This window comes from Microtus ochrogaster, chromosome 5 (assembly GCF_000317375.1).
Source record: "Microtus ochrogaster isolate Prairie Vole_2 chromosome 5, MicOch1.0, whole genome shotgun sequence".
NCBI lineage: Eukaryota > Metazoa > Chordata > Mammalia > Rodentia > Cricetidae > Microtus > Microtus ochrogaster.
This window is the reverse complement of record NC_022012.1, coordinates 62,175,809-62,197,866: the sequence shown is the minus strand read 5'-3', so window position 1 is coordinate 62,197,866 and position 22,058 is coordinate 62,175,809. Positions and strand designations below refer to the sequence as shown.

The 22,058-nt window shown below is 42.3% G+C and overlaps 1 protein-coding gene across 1 annotated transcript in view; it reads right to left on the bottom strand.

Moving 5' to 3' along the window:
• Positions 1-22,058, bottom strand: part of Lrrc1 (leucine rich repeat containing 1) — a 114,637-nt gene that overhangs the window by 64,540 nt on the left and 28,039 nt on the right. Inside the window, exon 2 of the mRNA XM_005347603.1 lies at positions 7,587-7,704. Coding sequence (XP_005347660.1) covers positions 7,587-7,704 — 118 coding nt within the window. The remainder of the gene's footprint in view (positions 1-7,586; positions 7,705-22,058) is intronic.

Genomic DNA, 22,058 nt, shown 5'->3' with positions numbered 1-22,058 from the left:
TAGTGAGAGACCTACCTCAGGAACAAGGTGGATGCACGCACGCGCACACACACACACACAGATTAGTGAGAGACCTACCTCAGGAACAAGGTGGAGCACAACTGAGAGAAAGCCGCCATCAACCTCTCTCTCTCTCTCTCTCTCTCTCTCTCTCTCTCTCTCTCTCTCTCTCTCACACACACACACACACACGCATGCACACAACCTGCACACACACACAAAAACAAGAACTACAGCTAACTAAAAGGAGTTTTTAATGCACCATGGTGTATGGCTGCTTTGTTTTTCAGAAGGAATCTGTCATCACTTTCATTACTGGCTTTGAGCAATATGTTAACTGGACCAAAAGCTTATCGAGGGAGGACTCACACCAGTAACTAAAAATCAAACCATCGCTACACATACCCACCAAGTCAGTTCTTAGGAATGCTTCTCAGTCCTTTGTCCCTTTCCTAGAGCTGTCTTTTCTAGGTGATATGCTGTGCAATTGTGAGGGAATGTGGCTTAGACCATCCAGCATTCAACTGCCCCACGGCTCAGTACCACTTGCCTCAAGCCAGACCGACATGACAAACTGGATGACCTCAAAATCAAAGTGAAGCAAGCAGTGTGGGCACCAGCCCCAGCTACTCTCAGGGCTGTGAGCAGTAGTGCCGACACTCACCATAATCCCCTGAATGGTATCAGAATCCCTCCACCCAATGTGGTTTAATTCCAAGAGAAAGCATTGTGGTTAGTTTTGCTTTCTGCAACAGCCTGATGGATATGAACCTACCCTTATTTTGGGGGGAGGGGAGTCAATGAGTAAGAGCAACAACTTAGTATGTAAAGGCTGAGGAACACTCATGGGGAAATAAAATGCCACTGAAAAATGGAAAAAGTCTTTAAAGAACCTGTAATTAAATAAAGGATTTGTCCTAAAATATATATACTCAGAGGTGTTGTTTTCAGTTATTATAGACTTGCTAATTTAAAGAAGGAAAAGAGAATGCTATATAAATATACTATTTTCAGTACAATTTTGCTGATAATGGGACAGGAACCACCTTAGGAGAGGTGTTCTATCCCTATGTTCAGGTATAGCATGGGCAAGTTAGGGACCCGAGGGAGATCCTTCTAGACAGGGCAAAAAAGACTGAGGAATGGCAAGAAACATAAGAAAAGAGTATAAATATGTTCATCAAAAGGGACTTGTGGTTTAACCTCTAAGCCATCTCTCTAACCCTGGAATATCATTTTCTAATCACAGAAGCCCACATAAACTGAAATTAAGTACTGTGGTGGTTTGAATAAGAATGGCCCCCACAGACTGATATTTGAATGTTTGGTTCTCAGTTGGTGGACTATTTAAGAAGGATGGAGGTGTCACCTTGCTGGAGGAGGTGTGCCACTGAGAATGGGCTTTGAGGCTTCAAAACCCATAGCAGGCCCAACCTGCTGCCTGTGGATCGGGATGCAAGCTCTCAGCTACTACTCCAGCACCATGCCTTCCTGCCCCCCACCAAGATGTCATGAACTCACCCTCTGAAACTAAGCAAGCCCCCAGTTAAATGCTTTCTTTTATAAGTTGCCTTGGTTATGGTGTCTCTTCACAGTAACAGAATATAACTAAGTATATGGTACTTTGCGTTTAGCAAGTCCAAGGCAACCCTATTTTTTCTGTATTAACTCATGAGAAGGTACAAGCTAGGCAGAAAGGGGTCAAGTGAAGAAGCTGAAATACTTGAAAAGCAAGGGACAAGCTCTATGCTGAGAGCCATTTAGCTGCCCTGCACCAGCCAAATGAGTCCAGCGCTGTGCTTCCTTTTCTGATGTCTTTCATGGTTAATGATGACAGGGACAAGGAAACTCTCCAGGTCCAGCCACTGTGCAATGTGCTAAGCAGAGTATTCATCCAGGGCCCAAGGCAGAAAGCCAGAGAAACGAGAACTTCATTAAGGCGTGTCTGAAGAATCCACGGGTAAAAGCAGACTCATGCAGCTTTCCTGATGAGGATGAATGTAGTTAATCACAAAGAAACCAAGTGCAAGAACCGTGCAGCTGAGGAGGAGGACATACAGATACTCTAGATTTGTGCTGCCAGAAAGGCCTCTCCTCAAGGCAGACTCAGAAGCAAACACAGCCACTTCAGCAGGTTTCAAGCCTACACTAAAGAAGCCAATGCTGCAGACCACGGACATTGTTCAGCGTCCCCGGCTTGGACAGAAGAACCACCCTACGCATTAAACCAAGTCAAAGCTCAGTGAGGAGATGGGTTCTGCGCTCCCTGCGGGGCATCCATGGCACATACACTGGAAAGACCCTATACCTAAGTTCCTGGTGGCTTCTGTTTGCTGGGCAGTCAGTCACAAGTCAGGATTTCTCTTATAAGCAAAATAAGCCTCAGGCTACTTTGGCTCAGTGTGCTAATACTAACCAACACCCCTCCACCCGGCCATCCCCACCCCATCTTCATAACTGTAATACTCCCATATTCTTTAGTACTCTTTTATATTGCCCTTTCAATCTCAATATTTATTTTCCAAAACAGCAAAGTGTTATTGATTTGTAAACACTAATACAAAGCTACTTTCAACATCAGAAATGTATATTGTATGTAGTGTTATAAGGTCTCATACACAGCAACACATGGAGAAAATTGGAATATGGATCGTGTTCTCACCATGATTCAATATTAAGTGTTACACACCAACAATGACCTCTACTCGTGCCAGTGGTCTAGGCCTTATACTTCAGGGAAAACTAAACTAAAAGGGGAATGACATGGTTCAAGGATTTAACTCAAATTACACTATCAACTATAAAACTCAGTCTACTAACACTGGGGCTGAAAACATGATGCATTAGGAAAGTCTGCCATGGGTCCTTGGGTAGCAGTTCATGTTATGGGTCAATATCTTTTCTTATATGAGAGGCCATTTCCCTAGGACAGCTACGAAAAGGTGGACACGAGAAACAGACATAGAGTTCCAGCATCGAGCTAAAGGCACTGCACTGCAGAAAATGTGTCATACTTGAACTGGACGTCTGTCCAGTTTTATATATGATTTTTTAAATATTTGTTTATTTATTATGTATACAATATTCTGTCTGTGTGTATGCCAGAAGGCCAGAAGAGGGCACCTCATTACAGATGGTTGTGAGCCACCATGTGGTTGTTGGGAATTGAACTCAGGACCTTTGGAAGAGCAGGCAAAGCTCTTAACCGCTGAGCCATCTCTCCAGCCCTTTATATATGATTTTAACACCGCATCCAGATATCAATCCCATGTACTCTATTCCAGTCATCCTTTAATCTACATTCAAGGAAGACATGGAGTATCTTTTTCTCTCAATATATTTTGGTCCCTGCATGTTTAACATGAAACTTGGTGCTCACCTGTATCACACAAGAAGTAGGGCCTCATTCCACCCCTTCACAGAACACAGCCCAGCAGAGCTAAGAGCCAATCCAAAGCTGATCCGATACTGATGACAAACATAGGACTCTGGCCCAAGGTCCCTAGCAAGTAATTCTGGAGCAGCCTCGATTCCACACCCCCACCCAAACAAACAAGCAAGCCCTCGCCCCTAGAATACCCACAAGCACTGCCCTTGCCTCGTGAGCTCACTCTTCACTACAAGCCCATATCTCCCTTGACTTTGTGCCTGAAATATCAGAAAACAAAGGCACAAAAGGTTTGGAGGTCCAGACAGTTCTCCTTGGCCCAGGAAACAGTCCTTTGAAAAATCTTTATAGACTTCCTTGGAAAGAAACACAAAACTCTCTTATCTTTCATGTAAGCAAGGAAAGAGAATCCAAATAAACGTGAGCTTTAAGTCAACTCTAGCATACTGTCCTGAGTAGGGAACATCCTGGATGTTCCCACGTTACACACAGAGAAGCAGGGTTGTCTGTGGCAGAGAGAAGTTAGGCTCATAATCACATGGAACTTCTGAAGGATGTCTGTAGCAAGTCCGAGTGGTAACTTCGAAAATCTGCTACTGTCTCATGGACTGGCAGGATTCACAGCCCCTGGGAACCAAGGCCCAACCTCAAGGTCAACTCCAGACCCACCACTTCAGAATGTTCAATTTAATAAACCTTTCAGGTAACCACTGCATGTTCAGGTTCAACACGGAGTAATCCAGTGGCTGTATCAACACCTCGCCTTCCTACTCCATGGTCAAAGCACTGATTTTTAGAAACACAGGAACTGAAGAAGCCATTGAAAGCCTGATCAAGAAGCAGCCAGCCCTGGTTTGGGCTCTTGTACAAGCCAAAGGCTGGGCAGGGAACTCACACAATCAGCTTCTGTCTGCAGCAGGCAGCTCCAATTAGTGCAACAGAGAAGCAGAGACTAGACAGGCCTCAGACAACGGCCCCAGACCTCACAATGCTTCAAGTGTACAGAGTAGGCTCTCATACTGCCTCTCGGGCTGGAGGTTTTGTGACTTTTATTTATAAACTCAGTTGCCATGGAAATTTATATTGATGTGGTTCTATCTGCCAAAAATTAATGGTAAATAGAAGGAAAAGGAAGCACACTGAGATCTGCCCATCTGGAAGTGACCTGAGACCCTGTTCCTGTTGGTTATAAAAGCAGGGACCTTGTTTTGATGTGTCACTCTGGCAGGCTTGTATAACCTTAAATCCCTGAACCCACCCGTGCTCCATACTGCATTCTCCATGCTTGTATGGTGGTTCGTACCCCCATCCCATGTGCCTGTCTCCCCTCACTCCCTCCAATATACCACCTTTTCTAGCAGGTTACTGGTGAAGGCAGGGCTCTTCCAGGACAGTTTAAGGCCCTTGGCACTTCTCAAACGGTCTCAGAAAACATGAAAAAACTGCTGGGTCCTTCACAAGGTCCCAACACTGACAGAGGGCAAAGCTGGCAATGAGATATTACAAAAGTTCAAAGTGAGCAGCCTCAGGACAGGAAACGCTACACCCTGACACGGACTTCAGACATGCTTAGCTTCGTTTGTTAACATGCTGAAGGTTAAAAATGAATGCATGGAAGAGGTATGAAGCTCTCTGCTGTCCTGAGAACTGGTGAGCCAGGAAGCAACAGTCACTACCAAACCCCAGGGATCCCCATCACAGGGAACACAAAACTAACCACTGCTCCTCTTTCATCAAGTACTTCTGAGCCCCTATTTAATTTCTCCTTCCTAATTCCAATTTCAAAATTGCTTTTTATTTCCTCAGACTTTGTGATTGAGGTTTCATTTCACATGGTCTCTGCTTCTCTGCAGAATTAGTAGGCAGCTTTATAACTTTTTTGTTTTTTTTTTTTTAATAACTCAAGTTACTGCTATGACATGTCATTTCCATCATGTATGTCACAGCATGGTCTTCCTAGAAGCACTTCCAGCCAGGCCAGGTCCAATCCTAACTCCAATGTGGAGAGAGAGAGAGAGAGAGAGAGAGAGAGAGAGAGAGAGAGAGAGAGAGAAAGAGAGAACCTTTGCCCTGCCTCTCCCAGGGCAGCCATTTTGTAGCTTCTATCTGATGGGTGACATAAAAAGGTAAGCTAGGAGAAACACTCCTCCCTGAGCTAGGAGTCATGGATAAATGGATACTACATCAGGAACAGAGGCAGGGGGAGACACACAGGCACAAGGTATAACGGGTGGATGGGTGGATGGGTGGATGGGGGGCGGGGGTAACGGGAGCACAAGCTAGTCCGGGGGAGAGGACTAAAGAAGCAGTGAGACAAAGGCAATGAACCCCAAATCTACTGTAGCTATTGGAATGTCAGTTCCGCTCCCAGCCTTCTGTGAAATCCATTTTACCTGAGCTACCTTTTGTTCTGTAATGCACACGCCCACCCAGGACCTTCAAAGTAAGAACCGACTTTCATGAATAATAAAAGACACTGCATCAATGAAGCCCGGCTCCTCCAAAAGACAACTCCCAACAATGGGATCGAGGGGGTGCGAGAAAGGAGGGAGGGATCATTTGCTTCACCACTGTGACAAAGATCCACTTACAGATATGGTGCCCGGGCCTGCGGAGTCTGTGGGAGACAGGAAACTGAACAATTTACATTTTTCAAAAAAAACAAAAAACAAAAACAAACCAGGCAGTGGTGGCACACGCCTTTAATCCCAGCACTCAGGAGGCAGAGGCAGGCGAATCTCTGTGAGTTTGAGACCAGCCTGGTCTACAGAGCTAGTTCCAGGACAGGCTCCAAAAGCCGCAGAGAAACCCTGTCTCAAAAAACCAAAAAAAAAAAAAAAAAGAGGTGTGTAATAAAAGAGAAATGGAGCAATTATCCTCTATATAAATAATATAGCCTGGGGAACTATAAAGGTCCTTGGAAGACTGAATCCTGTCTCCAGGAGCTGCCACTTCAGCACTTTCAATAAAAGCTGCGGTGGTGCTGGGCGGCTCCGACAGGGTTCTATTTGTGTCTGCATCTCCCTTGTTCAGTGTTTAATAAGGGAAAAGATAGAGTAGTAAGGGCAGAAATTCAAGATAAACTCACAAATAAGTCACCTAAAAGCAGGAGGACAGAAGCATCAGAAGCCTAATTAAGATGACAGAAGGCAGCTCACTGTAGTCAGCGGGCTGGCGGGGAGTGCGCTCAGCTGCAGTCAGGAGAATTAACCTTTCCCTGGGGCATGGCTTCTCTACAGCAGTGTCCAAACAAGCATTCACCACCAGCTCTCCACGTCAGGCTCAGGAACATGGGTGAGTGCTGGTCATGGTCACCTCCAGTCCTAGAACTTGGGAGGCAGAGGCCAGAGGACCACTACATCGACAAGGCCAGCAGGGCCACAGGTGCCTGCCAGGCCAGACAGAGTTACAAAGTGAACAAACCAAACCCAACCAAACTGAGCAAGTTAAGTCACCGCAGTCTCCAGCCAAGAGAGGTGAAGACTGAAGCCACTTTTTAGAAGCTACAAAAATAGTGTCGGCAAATATTTGAAGTTAACCAAACAATTTAAAGCCAAGTATAGTGAGACGGGCCTGGGATCCTAGTACCTGGAGAGGGTAAAGCTGGAGGTTTGCAAATTCAAGAGCAGCCTGAACTACAAAGTGAGATTGATGGAGGAAGGTCATTGGTTAATTAATAAAGAAACTGCTTGGCCCTGATAGGTTAGAACATAGGTGGGTGGAATAAACAGAACAGAATGCTGGGAGGAAGAGGAGGTGAGGTAAGATGCCTCAGACAGAGGCGATGAAGCTCCAACCCAGGAAGGACATAGGCTAGAATCTTCCCAGTAAGCGCACCTTGGGGTGCTACACACATAAATAAAAATGGGAAATCGAGATCTAAGAATTAGCCAGTAAGAAGCTAGACCAAATGGGCCAGGCAGTGTTTAAAAGAATACAGTTTGTGTGTTGTTATTTCGGGTAAAGCTAGCCAGTGGCTGGGAGCTGGGTGGCAGGAACGCAGCCCATAGCTCCCCTCAACATGAGATGTCTCAAAAACATAAACTTTAAATCTCATTATTTTCCACACGAAAAATGCACACAGCTCTTCCATAACCAGAAAAGGCATCTCCAATAACCTTTATACACTCACTTTTACCAATCATGTCCCCAGCATCAAAAAAGACAAGAGGACATTCCAAGTCGGATGTCTTCTTACCATTTCGAGACACATCGAGTTCCACCAGCTGCATGAAGTTTGCTATTTCTGGAGGAAGCCGCTGAATTTCATTATCACTGAGTCCAAGCTTCCGTAATTTGACTAGCTGGAAAAATTGCTGAAAGAGAAAATGGTGTAACATAAGTTTCATATACATTTGCATGGCTCTTTGAGCTAATAGAACATTTCGGTTTGTCTTTTAGACTAATGAAGACTGTACCAATGTTAACTTAATTTGAGCAGTAAACTGATCCTATGAAGAAACCATTGGCATACTGTGTACAAAGTACCTCTCGAGACATCTAATTCTTGCAAATTTCTGTCCATCTACAAGTATTTAAAAATAAAAATGTTTAAAAAATGAATGAGCAACTTCATGAGAATAGATTGTCACATCTTATATTTATCAAAATATTAAAATTATATTATATAGACATGTATAAACCTAAGAATAATATATTTTAGAATAATTTTAATTAAAAGTACTGTTTATATAAAGCATAACAAAATAATTCCATTGGTCATAGATGTAATATCTCACATTGTGTGCAGCAAGTAGGAAGATATTTTGACTAGGAATCAAAAGTCCATACTGGTTCCCCACGGCTGCAACACAATGAATATGTAAATCTTTCTTCTATACCCTTTAACAACATACTAAAATATATACAGAGATCAACACAAATATAAAAATATGCAATAAGCCTATGAAGATTCAGAACATACAAAGCAAGAGGTAAACTAGACGGTTATACAACAAAATTCTTAAAGCCAAAAAGCAGGACAAATAATCATAAAGTAAGAGGGGAGAGGGAAAGAGGAAGGGAGGAGAGAGAGAGGGAGGAGAGAGAGAGGAAGGGAGGAGAGAGAGGGAGGGAGAGAGAGGGAGGGAGGAGAGAGAGAGGAAAGGAGAGAGAGAGGGAGGGAGGAGAGAGGGAGGGAAGGAGAGAAGGAGGGAGGGAGGGAGAGAGGGAGGAAGGGAAAACAAGAGCTGTGCTGTTAAGTAGCCATAAAGAAATTAGGTCAAGTGCCTCTAATGTAAGGAAAACTGATTGAAAATTCATTTTTAAGAAACAGATAAATCCTTGTCTTCTCTTTCCTGCCCTTCACACCAGGCAATAGGTTAACTGACAGCATGGGGGCTTTACCGGAAAGAGCTCACCCTCCTGTCTGGGGGCAACCAGGACTCCAAGTGGGCACAGACCAAGTGACACCAATCATCCTAGAGAACAGCTGGCATGACGCCCCACCCCCAACACACACAGTGTCTGCACAGGCTCAGCTCACCCACACTGCCAGGACCTGGATCTCTAATTTAAACGGAGTCTAGATTCTCTAGATACCTAAGAAAAAAAGCCTACAATATGCAAGAATCCAGGTGGGTGTACACACACACACACACACACACACACACACACACACACACACACGCGCGCGCTTGCATAAACACACCACACAGAAACAATACAGGGAACCAAAGAAAACTTCATCAGTTAAAAAGTATAGGATTCGGGGGGGGGGGTAGCTGAAGTTTATGTTATCAAATCAAGAAAATTTGAATTTAAAAAACACTTGGAAATGTAAAAATAATGTAGCCTCCACAAAAGATTCTAAGAGAGGTAAATAAAATTAACAAATTTCCTCAGAAGAACCTTGGAATAACTCAGAGATGGGAAAACAAAACCAGAGAGAGAGACACACACAGAGACAGAGACAGAAACTAAACAACTCCACAAGTAATTAATAATCCATGCCAAAAAAAACACAGAAAACTACAGAACATGGCTTTCTGGTTCCCAAGGGCACAGCGTCAGAACAACACAAACACGTTACAGTTAGATCGGAACTGTATCCCACAGCCTCATGTTTGAAACACTCATTTCCCAGCTGGCGGTGCTGTGAGGCAGGGACTTACGGAAGCTACAGTCGGTGGCAGTTGCAGCCTTGCTGGCAAAGGTGTATCACCATCCCTTAGTAGCTGGCAAAGGTGTATCACCATCACTTGGTGGTTACAGCCCAGAACCGGGCTTCACCTCACTCCCTCTGAATACTGGCCCATCATGATGTGAATAGGCCCCTCCTTGGACTCACATGCCAGAAATGCATCTCTCTACCCCACAATGATGGACTAAAGCCATAAGCCAAAATCAATCTTTCCTCCCTTGTTTCTGTCAGTTATTCTGATCACAACAATGCAAAAATAACTAAGAATGAAAATAAAAACCATAAGTAAGGAACACTGAACTAACTGAACGAATGTTTCTATAGTAAATACAGAACCAGTTGGAATTTTTAAATTTCCAAAGAGGAGTGACATACAGGGGCAACAACAAGGAGTTTGAATTCAGAATGGCACTGGACCTGACACAAACCTGAATGAAGAGTCAATGGCATGCTGCCTTAAAGACAAGAAATCATTTCCCACCCAAATATGAAAAATTTGCTTTTCCCACACTTTCCCCAGAAAACTACCAAAATGTGGATGTAAATTTAAAAGAACAATATAACACTCAGGATAGCAAATCAACAAATTTCAGAAAAACAAACAAATTCCCAGGGAGAGTCCCATATGCCCCTGAACCACAATCCCTGAGAATAATCAAACTACATAGAAACCAAATATATAGGCTCCCAGATGGAATTTTGAAAAACAAAAACCAAAAAACAAACAAACAAAAAAACCTCATCTCAGGGATTGGATGATGTGGCACAAAGAAGACATGTACAACTCTCCACGTGGAGACGACAAAACAAGCAAACGGGGATGGAGTGAAGAAGAGAAAATCATAATATAAATGAATACTATACCATCTACGTGGCTAAAATCAGTATGGTAATATTAGAAAAGGCAAGAAACTAAAAGTGTTAAGTCTTCAACTTCCACTAGTAGATATCTCTAGAGAACTACGAAGTGGAACATAGTCCAGCTGAAAAACAAACATGCTACTGGTGACATGGAAGCACATTACCTATAGAAACATTGGAGTTGGGGTTCTCACAAGCCCAGGGAAGGCAAGAGGCTCCTGTTCCCAGCTGATCCGATGGTGCAATGACTGAGAGCATCTGTACTAGGATGACAGGAAGCTCCAAACATTGATTATAGGATGCTGATACTTAGTAATTGTCTTCTCCTTTTATTTGTTTAATAAATTAACATTACATAAAAATGGTATTTATATAATGATCCAAAGATGCAGTGCCTTTTGAAAAGCGAGTAGGCAACACACAAAAGACAAAACTTTTCAAGTCTACTGATGTACTCTGGGCACCACTCCCCAGACTATAACTGAAAAGAGCCAAAACAAGCATAGTGCACAAATACATCTCCACATTATGATGTCAAAATAAAAACTAGAAAGCATGTTGTGAATAAGTAAACAGGCCAGCCATATGTTATATAATTCAGTATTATGCAAATAACAAAAATGATTATTAAAAACAATTGAACTTAAAAAGGGTTACCATGCAAACAAAATTCTTTAAAAAAAAAATTCCCACCAAGTTCTCTGTAAAAAGCCATACTAACACAGGCAAGAGAGGACAGTGAGAACATCAAGGGATGGAGACAGATCACAGGTCAGGTGACACGAGTATTGCTTGAATTGTTTTTAAGATTAAAAAAAATAATGTAAATGCACTATGAATCTAGACAAATGATTCTACTAATTGGACGCATTTGATAATGAACAAGATGCTCAATGGGCGCTAATCCTTGAGATTTCTTTAACAATCAGTTGAGATTTATTTTAAGGGATGGCAAATCTCTTTTTACTAGTTGTACCAAAGCATCAGCAAGCACAAAAGCCATTGAAAAGAGTCACATATTTGAATAACTGAGCCGATGCCAATTGTTCAAAGAGTCTGACAGTTTCATAATACATCAATGTGTTTACTCAAGCATGAAAAGCTTACTTTGTTTTCCAAGTAAGGCGTAATAGCAGAAGTATAAAAGCTATCACCAATTCCACGCATCCAGGGCCCGCCTGAATGTAACATACAAGAAATCAAGTAAATTGGGTACTCAGGTCTGCAGTAAACAGCAAAAATGAGAGCCTACAGATCTCCACACCTAATGGAGGCCATGGGTTGACCATATTCTCATCTACGGCCTGTCCCAAATTCTGCTTTAGTTAACACGGGAAGGTACACACTAGCTGGAAAAATAGTGTGCCATGATCTCAACATAATCCCAGTAACTCCTCAGTCCTTTCCCACATTAGCCTGATGGATCTAAGCAGGTGTTCAAATGTTCTAAATGACCTATTTTTCTTACACAATTGAGGAGATATCACTCAAACCATATTACATCATAAATTTTCAGCTTCCTTACATAGTCAGAGAAAAGAATTCATAAGCCTTGTTTTTGAGATCAGCCAGGGCACACGGAGAACAATTTGTGTAGCTCTTCTGGCAGGGTGCCTGAGCACTGAGCAGTCATGTGACAGAACACACAGCGACACTATTCTTCAAATCTACATGTTTGATTAGAGCTCACTGACCCACTTAGAGCACATTCTGTGCAATTATACTCAGAGAAACCCCAACTGCCCGGGCTGTCGCGTGGCACCAGGCTTCTTACAGCCACGATTGTTCTTAGCAGACACGGAGCCTTTCCTTCAACAAAACAGAAGGTCGCCCCATTCTCCATCCGACAAGGTCTTTGCCCTTTTGGTATTACTAATCCTTCTTCCCTGCATTTGAGAAAGGGCAAGGAAATCTCACTTCCAAAGGGGCTGCATCCTTTCATGTTACTACATGGCCAGCCATCTATCAGTTAAAATTCCTCCATAAAGTAGAGAAGAACCACTATTATGGATTCCCATACGGAACAACAGTGTCGAGAATGCCACGAACCTTGGGGGAAAAAACGTGGCTGGGAGACAATGACACCCATTTCTATTCTGGAGGCATTCTAACCTTGACTGCAATCTTTCATCTTTTTGTATTTTATATAACTTAAATCAAATCCCTACCCCTGTCCTCATCAATGTGGCCTACCTTTTGACCAACTACCTATACAGATACAGCAAACCAAAAGCATTTCCTACAAAATCAGAAACAAGACAAAGGTGTCCTCTGTCACCATCTATTCAACACGGTGTTGAGAGACTAGGATCAAAGACAGAAGAAACAAAAGGGATGGCTCAGGGTGAAGCATCGCGACTTGTAGATAACATGGAAAAACCCTAAATACCTCCACCAGAAAACACTTGGACACCTTCAGGAAAGTGCCAGGATTCAAAACCAATACACAAAACCAGTCACCTTTCTATATACTGATGATGAATTTGAAGAGGAAGAAATTGGAAGGAAAAAAATCTTAGCTTTGAAAGAAAACAAAACTAAGTCTATCAAAGAAGGTAAAAGACCTATACTCTACAATGGGGACAGGCAGAAATCATATATTCTACAATGAGGACAAGCAGAAGTCCCATACTCTACAATGGGGACAGGCAGAAATCGTATACTCTATAATGGGGACAGGCAGAAGTCCCATACTCTACAATGGGGACAGGTAGAGGTCCTATACTCTACAATGGGGACAGGCAGAAGTCCCATACTCTACATTGGGAACAGGTAGAGGTCCTATACTCTACAATGAGGACAGGCAGAAGTCCATACTATACAATGAAAACTTTCAGACACTGAAGAAAACAAAACAGAAAACAGAGCACTCCCAAAAAAGTGATCTGCAGATTCAACATAATCCTGAACAAAATTCCAAAGATATTCTTCCAGAATTAAGGCAAAAAGGTTCTAAAATTTATATGAAAGCATACATTACCCCAAGAAAGAAAGGGTAATGCTGTAGGTATCACACACCTGATAACAAATTATACTAGAGTTATCAGAACAAAAGCCGTATGTTTTGGCACTAAAACATGGAACAGAATAGAGAATGGAGAAATAAGCCCATACAGCTACAGCCAGACATCTAAAGTTTGACAGTAGTGCCAAACATGTATTAGGGAAAGCCAGCATCTTCAACAGGGATGGTGGGAAAGCTGGATTTTCATAATGAAAAATGATACTAAGTCCATCTGTCCCATCCTGCACACGCACACATATACACACACACATATCAACAAATGGATCAAAGACCTTAATATAAGACCAGGAACTTTAAAACTGGCAGAGGGAAACCTAGGTAAAACACTACACTCAAAAGGCATAGACAAAGTTTTTCGGGAAGGATCCAAAACAGAACAGGAAATGAGCTGACAAGCAGAATCCATCAAACTAAAAGGCTTCCGTACAAGCAAAGGGAAACACCACCAAAGTGGAAGACAGAGCCTGTAGGGTCTTGTAACTATACAGCAGACAGAGAATTAACCTACAGGATACATAACGAAGCACAAATATAAACATCAAAAGGTCCACCACTCGATAAATAGACTAACAAGAATGGAGATCTCAACTAAGACATACTTAGTAGAGAGGCGGAATGGAGATCTCAACTAAGACATACTTAGTAGAGAGGCGGAATGGAGATCTCAACTAAGACATACTTAGTAGAGAGGCGGCTGGAGAAGGGGTAACTGCAAGGATGTTTGCAAAAGTCACAGGGAAACCTAGTTATTTCATACGCTTATGTATATTATATATATATATTCATATAAAAGTGCTTAATTAGAGTTACCCAACACAGAGGATTATGCTCCTCCTAGGAGCCATAGGTTGCCAAATAAAAAGTTCAGGGTCAGGTGGAGGGGAAGATAGTGTGAATATGTCCAAAATACACTGTGAAATTCTCAAAGAAAGAAATAATTCTAAGATAAGACATACATAAGGCCAACAAATGTTCATAAACTTCCCACCACGCCTAGCCATCAGTGATAAGAAAACTAGAGCTGTAGGGATGAGGACATGACTCAGTCTGTAGAGTCGGTGCTTCTCTAGCAGGCTCGAATCCCTCCGGGTTCTCCTGGGCTACAATCTGCAATCCACATAAACCAGCCACAGACCTGTACTCCCAGCAACTGGGTGGTGAATGCTGGAGGATCGGAAGTTCAAGGTCATCCTTGGCTACATAGAGAGTCAAGACAGTCTATGCTACAAGAGACCCTATATCAAAAGAAAAGGGAAAAACTGGGCCGATTACCCCAGGAAGAACAGTTATCATCAGGAAATCAAACGACAAGAAATGCTGGTGAGAATGCGGGGAAAGAAAGCCACTTAGTAACCGATGGTAGGAATGCAAATGTCAGAGCAAATATGGAAATCACTGTTGGAAGGTCCTCAAAAACTGAAAATTAGAACTATTCCGTGACCCAGCTATACTATTCTTGGTTTTACTATAAGTCAACGTGTCCTGGAGACGGGTGCACACCTTTGTTTACCGCTGCAGTATTCATGCTAGTGAGGAAAAATGAAACCAGTCTAGATATCCTTCAATAGATCAGCGGATAATGAAAATGGGATACACACACACACATACACACACACACGAAACTTTACTCCACTACAAAGAAAAACGTCTGCAGGCAAGCTGATGAAAGTGGAGGTCGGCATGCTAAGTGAAGTAAGCTGGACTCAGAAGGACAAACACAAGCTTTCCCTCACAGGTTGACTCATACTTAGTACGTGTGCATATGTACAAATGTGTGCACGTCATAAGCACGTGGGCTATGAAAATAGAAAGGGGACCATGAGAAGAAGGAGATTCTGATTTAACTTGACCAATAAAAGATGAGGGATTCTAAGATCTAGTCCCAAGAGTCCCACTGTGTCTTGAAGGAAGAGGATAAAGGCCTTGGGAAGAGCAGAGGAGCTTCAGAAGAGATGGCACTAACCGACAGAAGAGAGGCTGGCAGGGTAAATGGTGGGAGAGGCCCTGGGGAAGGAGGATGAAGCCTCTTCTATCTTGGTCATCTTCATTCCCAAACAATCCTGGGGGCGGGGGACTCTCTGTGTCTGTATGTGCATGTGTGTGATGAAAATAAGGACCCAATCCAGGAGGCCAGAAAATAGTCTCTGTTAATAAATGGAAAGGTAACAGGAAATGTGTTAAAAGGAGTCATCGGAAATATTGCTAACCTAGTAGTCATCCACAAAATAACTGGTGGAAAGTTCAGACTCACTACAGGAGAACATGTATTAAAACTGGATAATGCTTGTTACAAAATTCTGCAGTTAATCATAGAGTGTTAACTTTTCTAACAGAAATTAGAAGAGAAAGTAGCTGAATAAAAGGTTTCATAATAACAAAAAAGTTTATAATAGACAAGAGGGAAAAATATTTATGAAACAGTAAAAGACCCAGGGGAGCTAAGCAGAGAATTAAATAACTGCATCTTACACCCAGGATTTGAGTTTGAAGGGGGGTTTAGTAAATGCTGAAGACCAAGAACTACTGGGGACTGGAAAGATGGCCTAGCAGGTAACAGTGCTTGCTCTAGATTCTGGATTCCTGCAACCACACACTAAGCCAAACATCCTGTGCACAAATACAGCCGCAGTTCTGAGGAAGGCAGAGACAGGAGGATTGCTGCAGTTGCTGTCTTCCAGTCTAGCCAAGAAAATTCCAGGCTCGGGTTCAAAAGAACATGCAGAGAGTGACAGAGCTGGTCACTGAGTACCCTCAGCATCTGTACGCACGCACAGACACACAAACTCTCACACAGTATCCCCACCCTCTCTTACTGCACAGCATGGTAAACACAACTGTGTATCATATATTTTGAAATAACTAAGAGTGCCGGGCGGTGGTGGCGCACGCCTGTAATCCCAGCACTCGGGAGGCAGAGGCAGGCGGATCTCTGTGAGTTCGAGACCAGCCTGGTCCAAGTCGAGGGTCATTTGGGGACAGCTTAAGACACTCTTTGAGAAAGTCTCTGCCCTAGGACACAAAAAAAAAAAAAAAAAAAAAAAGCTGAAATAACTAAGAGTAACTTTCCAATGTTCTCAGCACATTCTAAATGTTAAATGTTTGAGTATAGCACAAATTCTAACTGGTCTTAATAAAAACCCAGGGTCAGATAGAGGGGTTAATTAATTAATTAATTCCTACAGATCCTCAGACTGAATGCCCTTTCTATGAAACTTCAGACTGAATCCTGAGCTCCTGTCTCTTCCCACCTTATATTCCTCTCTCTGTCCAGCCATATCACTTCCCGTCTCCACTTCCCTAGCGCTGGGATTAAAGGTGTGAGTCACCACCATTTGGCCCTGTTTCTCTTCTAGATTGATTCAATCTTGTGTAGTCTAGGGTGGCGTTGAACTCACAGAAATATCCATATGCCTCTGTCTCCCAAGTGCTGAGATTAAAGGTGCATGCCACCACTGCCTGGCCTCTATGGCTAACTCTGTACTCTGATCTTCATGCAAGCTTTATTTGTTAAAGCACAAACAAAATCACCACATTTGAGATGGATACAACTATATTGTTTAATTGTGCTATACCATATTAAAAAATCATAGCATTATTTTGTATTCCACAGACTTATACAATCATAAACTATCAACTTATAACAAAAAAGATTTTGGAATACCGACTCACAAAACAGAAAACTCATATCCAAATGCTCTCATATCCAAATGCTCTAGAAAAGGAAAGAGTTAATATAGTTAATAAACATGAAATGAGACAAAAAGCTCCATCCCTTACAAAAACTATTTCCTCTATAATTGGGAAAATATTTTACTTGCCAATTTATTTGTTCAGAGGACAGATTACTGCTCTAAAATATAATATTTAATAGGCTTGTGTTTTAGCTGCACAAGAAGCCTTTGTGCAACAAAGAAACAACCGCTCGCTCATTTCTTCCCATGGCCCTAAAATCTCAGATGAGCCAATTTTAACCCAACAAGTCTGTTCCCTGCCAAGTGCTAGCAGGTGTGCACTTGGGCATTTGTAACAAAAGGGCTGCATTTATTTTGTTCAAAATAGCTCTCCAATTTTTTGATATTTGCTGGCATATTGAAATATTCACATGGCACTTCCATGCTCCATCACTGTTTCACCATTAATGTGTTTAACAAAGATAAAAATGGTAAGGGTTCCCCCACCTTTGTTGAAAAGCTCAGGGATAAACCACGCTGAAAATCATGAAGCCAGGAATGCTCTCTTCTCTGTGCCTCATCGGAGAGGTGGACAGCGGGTAACAGTATTTGCAGTCACTTGGGACAGGAGAAACTCTTAAGACATCAGTATTGCTTTACTGGGAACCTGAATAAGCTGTTGACATGGAGAGATCAAGACTGCTGATGCGCAGAGAGGTGACAGGAGTGACAGGGGCTAAGCAGAGCATGATGGTCCAAAAAAGAGCAACTAAAATACTAAAAAGTTTCTGCACCCCAATAAGCTACTCCACTGACAATAATCCGTTTCAGACCAAATCGAACTGAATTAGAAAAAGCCCAGTTTAATGGATACATTAACGCTGCCAGGTAGCTTTCCAGCAACCCAGAGAGGAGATGGGAAAGGAAGACTGGAAGTTTGTTCTCTGGGGACAGTTTAAATACCCTGTGGGAGTGGTCTTGAGCATCTCTGGGGAGGGGTCATCGTTTGGCAGAGTCTGGACTGAAGCAACTCTGAGGGGAGGAGGCTTGGGATGGAACTTCCACCCAAACATTTCAGACTCTGGATATATGAATGTCAGGAGCTGGGGTAAAGCCTTCACCCAAACATTCCAGACTCTGGATAGATGAATGTCAGGGGCTGGCTGGGGTAAAGCCTTCACCCAAACATTCCAGACTCTTCGAGTATATGGATGCCAGGAGCTGGAGTAATGCTTCCACCTAAGCAAATACTTCTATCAACCAAAGCATTAGCAGCAGGGGAAGGAGTAAACCCAGATAAAAGTGATGAAACCCACACATCTGGAAAATACATATAATATAATATAATCATTACAAAATCAGGAAGCCAAGTAAAATTATGTATGTGTGTATATATATACATATTATAAACCTTGTTTTGCTGAAAGATATAATAAAAATACAGGAGGAGAACAAAAAGATAAACCTGTTGAGAGAAAAGTTAAGTCAAATGACTGTGGGCCATTCAACCTCTGTGCTGATGCTTTGTATCATAGAAAACCAAAGAGGCGATGCTACAGAATGCTGCTTTTTCCTTCAGTTTCTCTCTTTTGTTTTGCTTTGTTTTTTTTTTTTGTTTGTCTGTTTAGCTTTTTTGAAACAGAGTCTTACTTTGTAGCTCAGTATGGCCCTGAAATGGGATTACAGAAGTATATCAATAGCCTACTTTTTTCTTCACATTTTAAACAACGGGACTATCTAGAAAAACTTGGAATATATGTATATTATATTGGAAAATATATACACTTTACATGGAAAAATGGAATCTAAGGAGCTAGAGATGTGGCTTCCCAGAGTGTTTACCTATGATGCAGGAAGCTCTGGGTTAAATATTTAAAACCCCATAAAATTGGGTGTGATGGCACAAGCCCACCTTCCCCAACACTTGGAGGGCAGAAGGCAGATCAGAAGATCATAAGTTCAAGACCATACTCAGCTGCATATCAGTTCAAGGCCAGCATAAGATAAGGGAGGGAAAATACAAAAGTCAGATATATTTAACCAAGTTTACTAAACTGACTGACACTCATACACAGATGTTAGGGTACAGTCTCATTTCGGGGCTGAACTGTTGAGGTTTCATTTTGAGGCTGAAATTTAAAAGTAATAAACTAATTTGTTTGGCAAAATAAAATTTAAGGCAGTAATCCAGCTGTGGCACGGGTGTGAGGAAGGTAAGAGGAAGGGGAAAAAAAAGGGGAAAGGCAAGGACCTGTGAAGTTTGGTAAGGAGAGGTGGAGAAGCAGACCTGCTCTAAATATTGGGTGGTATTCTGTGTCTGGGGGCTCAGACCAAATGAAAATGAGAGAGTGTGTTAAGCACAGGGAGTCATCACTTTCTGTTTCCCAGCTAGGGATACCATGGGACCAGCTGCCTCCAGTTCCCGCCATCAGCACTTTCCCTCCAGTGAGGGGGTCTGAGCAGTAATAAACAGGTTCTACATGAAGCTGCTTTTGTTCCGTATCGGAGCACAGCAATGAAGAAAGTAAAACAGCTTGAAGAGATGTGCAAACAAGAAAGCCTGGCTCCTAAGGAAATCTAGAGGATGACAAAGCAGGTGGGGGAGCAGCTGGATAATAGGGGAGGAAGTGAGAAATATCATAATAAATGAGGAACAACCTGTGAAGAAAGAACAAGGGTTAGCACGATGGCTCAGTGGGTAAAGGCACTCGGCACAAAGGATGGTTATTTGTTTGATCCCTAGGAACCACAGATGAAAAGAGGGAACCAACTCCCACAAACTGTTCTTAGCAAACACACATTGTGGCTCACACATACGCATGCACACACAAAATTTAATAAAAGCTTTTTTTTGGGAAAAAAAAAAGCATTTTTAAAGAAAGGATATTAAGTTTCTCCAATTATAATAAAGTACATCTGTTATACTTCAACATGGGGGACAAAAGCATACTATTTTATAATCAACCATGACATTAACCATATGAGGACAGGTTCCCACAAGGCATGTAGTAGGAATGGATGCAGAGATGCTGCATGAGGAAGGTTCTTGCCAACTTTCTCAGTAAAGCATCAGCCTTGAGACACCGTGGCTATGGCATAAGGGCCCAGCAAAGAGAGAATTCACAAAGACAACACAGTGAGGGAGGGCTCACCCTGTATATACAGGGTTTCCCTCGCTCCACCACTTAACTGCTAAGGGGTTTTTCATCTTTTGAACCAACAAATTGATACCATCCCAAACTAGGTTTGACTTTTCTAGAAAACAAGTAAGAACCGGAAGACTCTGTAAATAACACAGTGCCCTGAACTTAAGCTCAGCTCACAGGTTAAAAGCTAGTTAGTTTCAAGGCAAAATTTAATTCACACTTTTAATGAATAATTACATGGAAAAGTGTTTATATTCGCAATAATAATGTAGAAAAAAAACAAATTTTAAACCACTATCAAGAAATCCTGAAGGGGAAAGGAATAGCAGCATGATTCACCATTTAATACAACACATTGAAACCATGGATTCAACTCCTAAACCAGGAAGGCCCTCAAGCTTCGCACTGGTGGCCAGGATGTCACTGCACTTATTTTAGAGAGCCTGCTCCAAGACCTTGCCACAGTACTTTTCCAAAGCAGAGAAGGGGTGTCTTCATGCAACACAAGGCAGCAAACACTGAAAACTAAGCCAGTCAAGAGAGACACACCCCAGAGTCCCACAGGACCCCAGGGGACTCCCTAACAAGCCATATGAATTGGATTAACCATGCCATGCCACACATTCGGACTCCTAGACTCTAACTAGATTCTAGACACTTAGAAGTATAATTATCAAATAATAATCACTATAAAATTTTATAATGGAAGTAGGATGAACTTCTTGAACATTTCCTAACATTAGTCTGAACACACACAAGCTATAATATGTTTTTATAATTATAATTTGAGATTTAAATTCTGTCATTTTAATATAAGGGTTCCTCTCTATCCACACGGGCTTATATTCCAAAGTTTCTGTAGCTCCTGAAGGGGCAGTCTTATACCTTTCAAAACAAATGCTTGTATATTTAAATTTCTCACTCTGACTAAATTCATGCTACTCCCACTGGTCGATGGAAACGTTAAGTAAACAGCGGTATCCCCTAGCAACTCAACAATGCAAAATCCAAACAGATTTCATACTGACCACTACAGTTTAGCATCACAAACTGAACTAAATATCAGATTGTAACATTAATCCAGATGAAGAGCCACAGACACAGGCCTAAGTGAGAACCGTTTAAATGGCCCCACTGTCTGAGGCACAAGAGCAAGCCCTGGAATGCAAGTGTCTGCTCAGCTCCCCATAGGCACTTTCATCTGATTAAATCTCAAGCCCTAAGTCTGCTCTCTGCATAAAGAGAAAGAGGCAGCCTCTGGAACCGTCCAGTTAAAAGATGCTCTTTTTAACAATCTGTGAGCTGTATTTTTTACTATTTACTAGCAACCTGGGTAAGAGGCAAAACACTCTTGCCATTGTTCAATACAAAACCATACAAATATGACGGATGGCGGCCTGAGGCCACACAGGGAGCTACTCTACTTCCCTAAATGAGGGCTACAGTGCTTCTCTGTCACTAAGCTCTTGAAGCTGGCTTCTGGCTGTGTCCTTGCGTTTGCTGGCCAGCTAGCTGCTCAAAACATTAGTTAGTAAGGGCCAAATTCAGCACATCACCTCAAAAGTTCTCAGAGTCAGAAACCTCCGTGACATGAAATCAAAAAGAGAATTAATGAAACCTTGTCTCAAAAAAAGGGAGGGGGGAGGGAGGGAAGGAGAGAGACAGAGAGAGAGAATGAATTCCTGAGAAGGAGAACAGAGACTTTGGGGAATGGTACCTACCACCTGCCGTGCAAGTGGAGGGATTGAGTCTGCATCGCCAACAGTCCATATGTGTGTGTGTGTGTGTGTGTGTGTGTGTGTGTGTGTGTGTGTGTGTGTGTGTG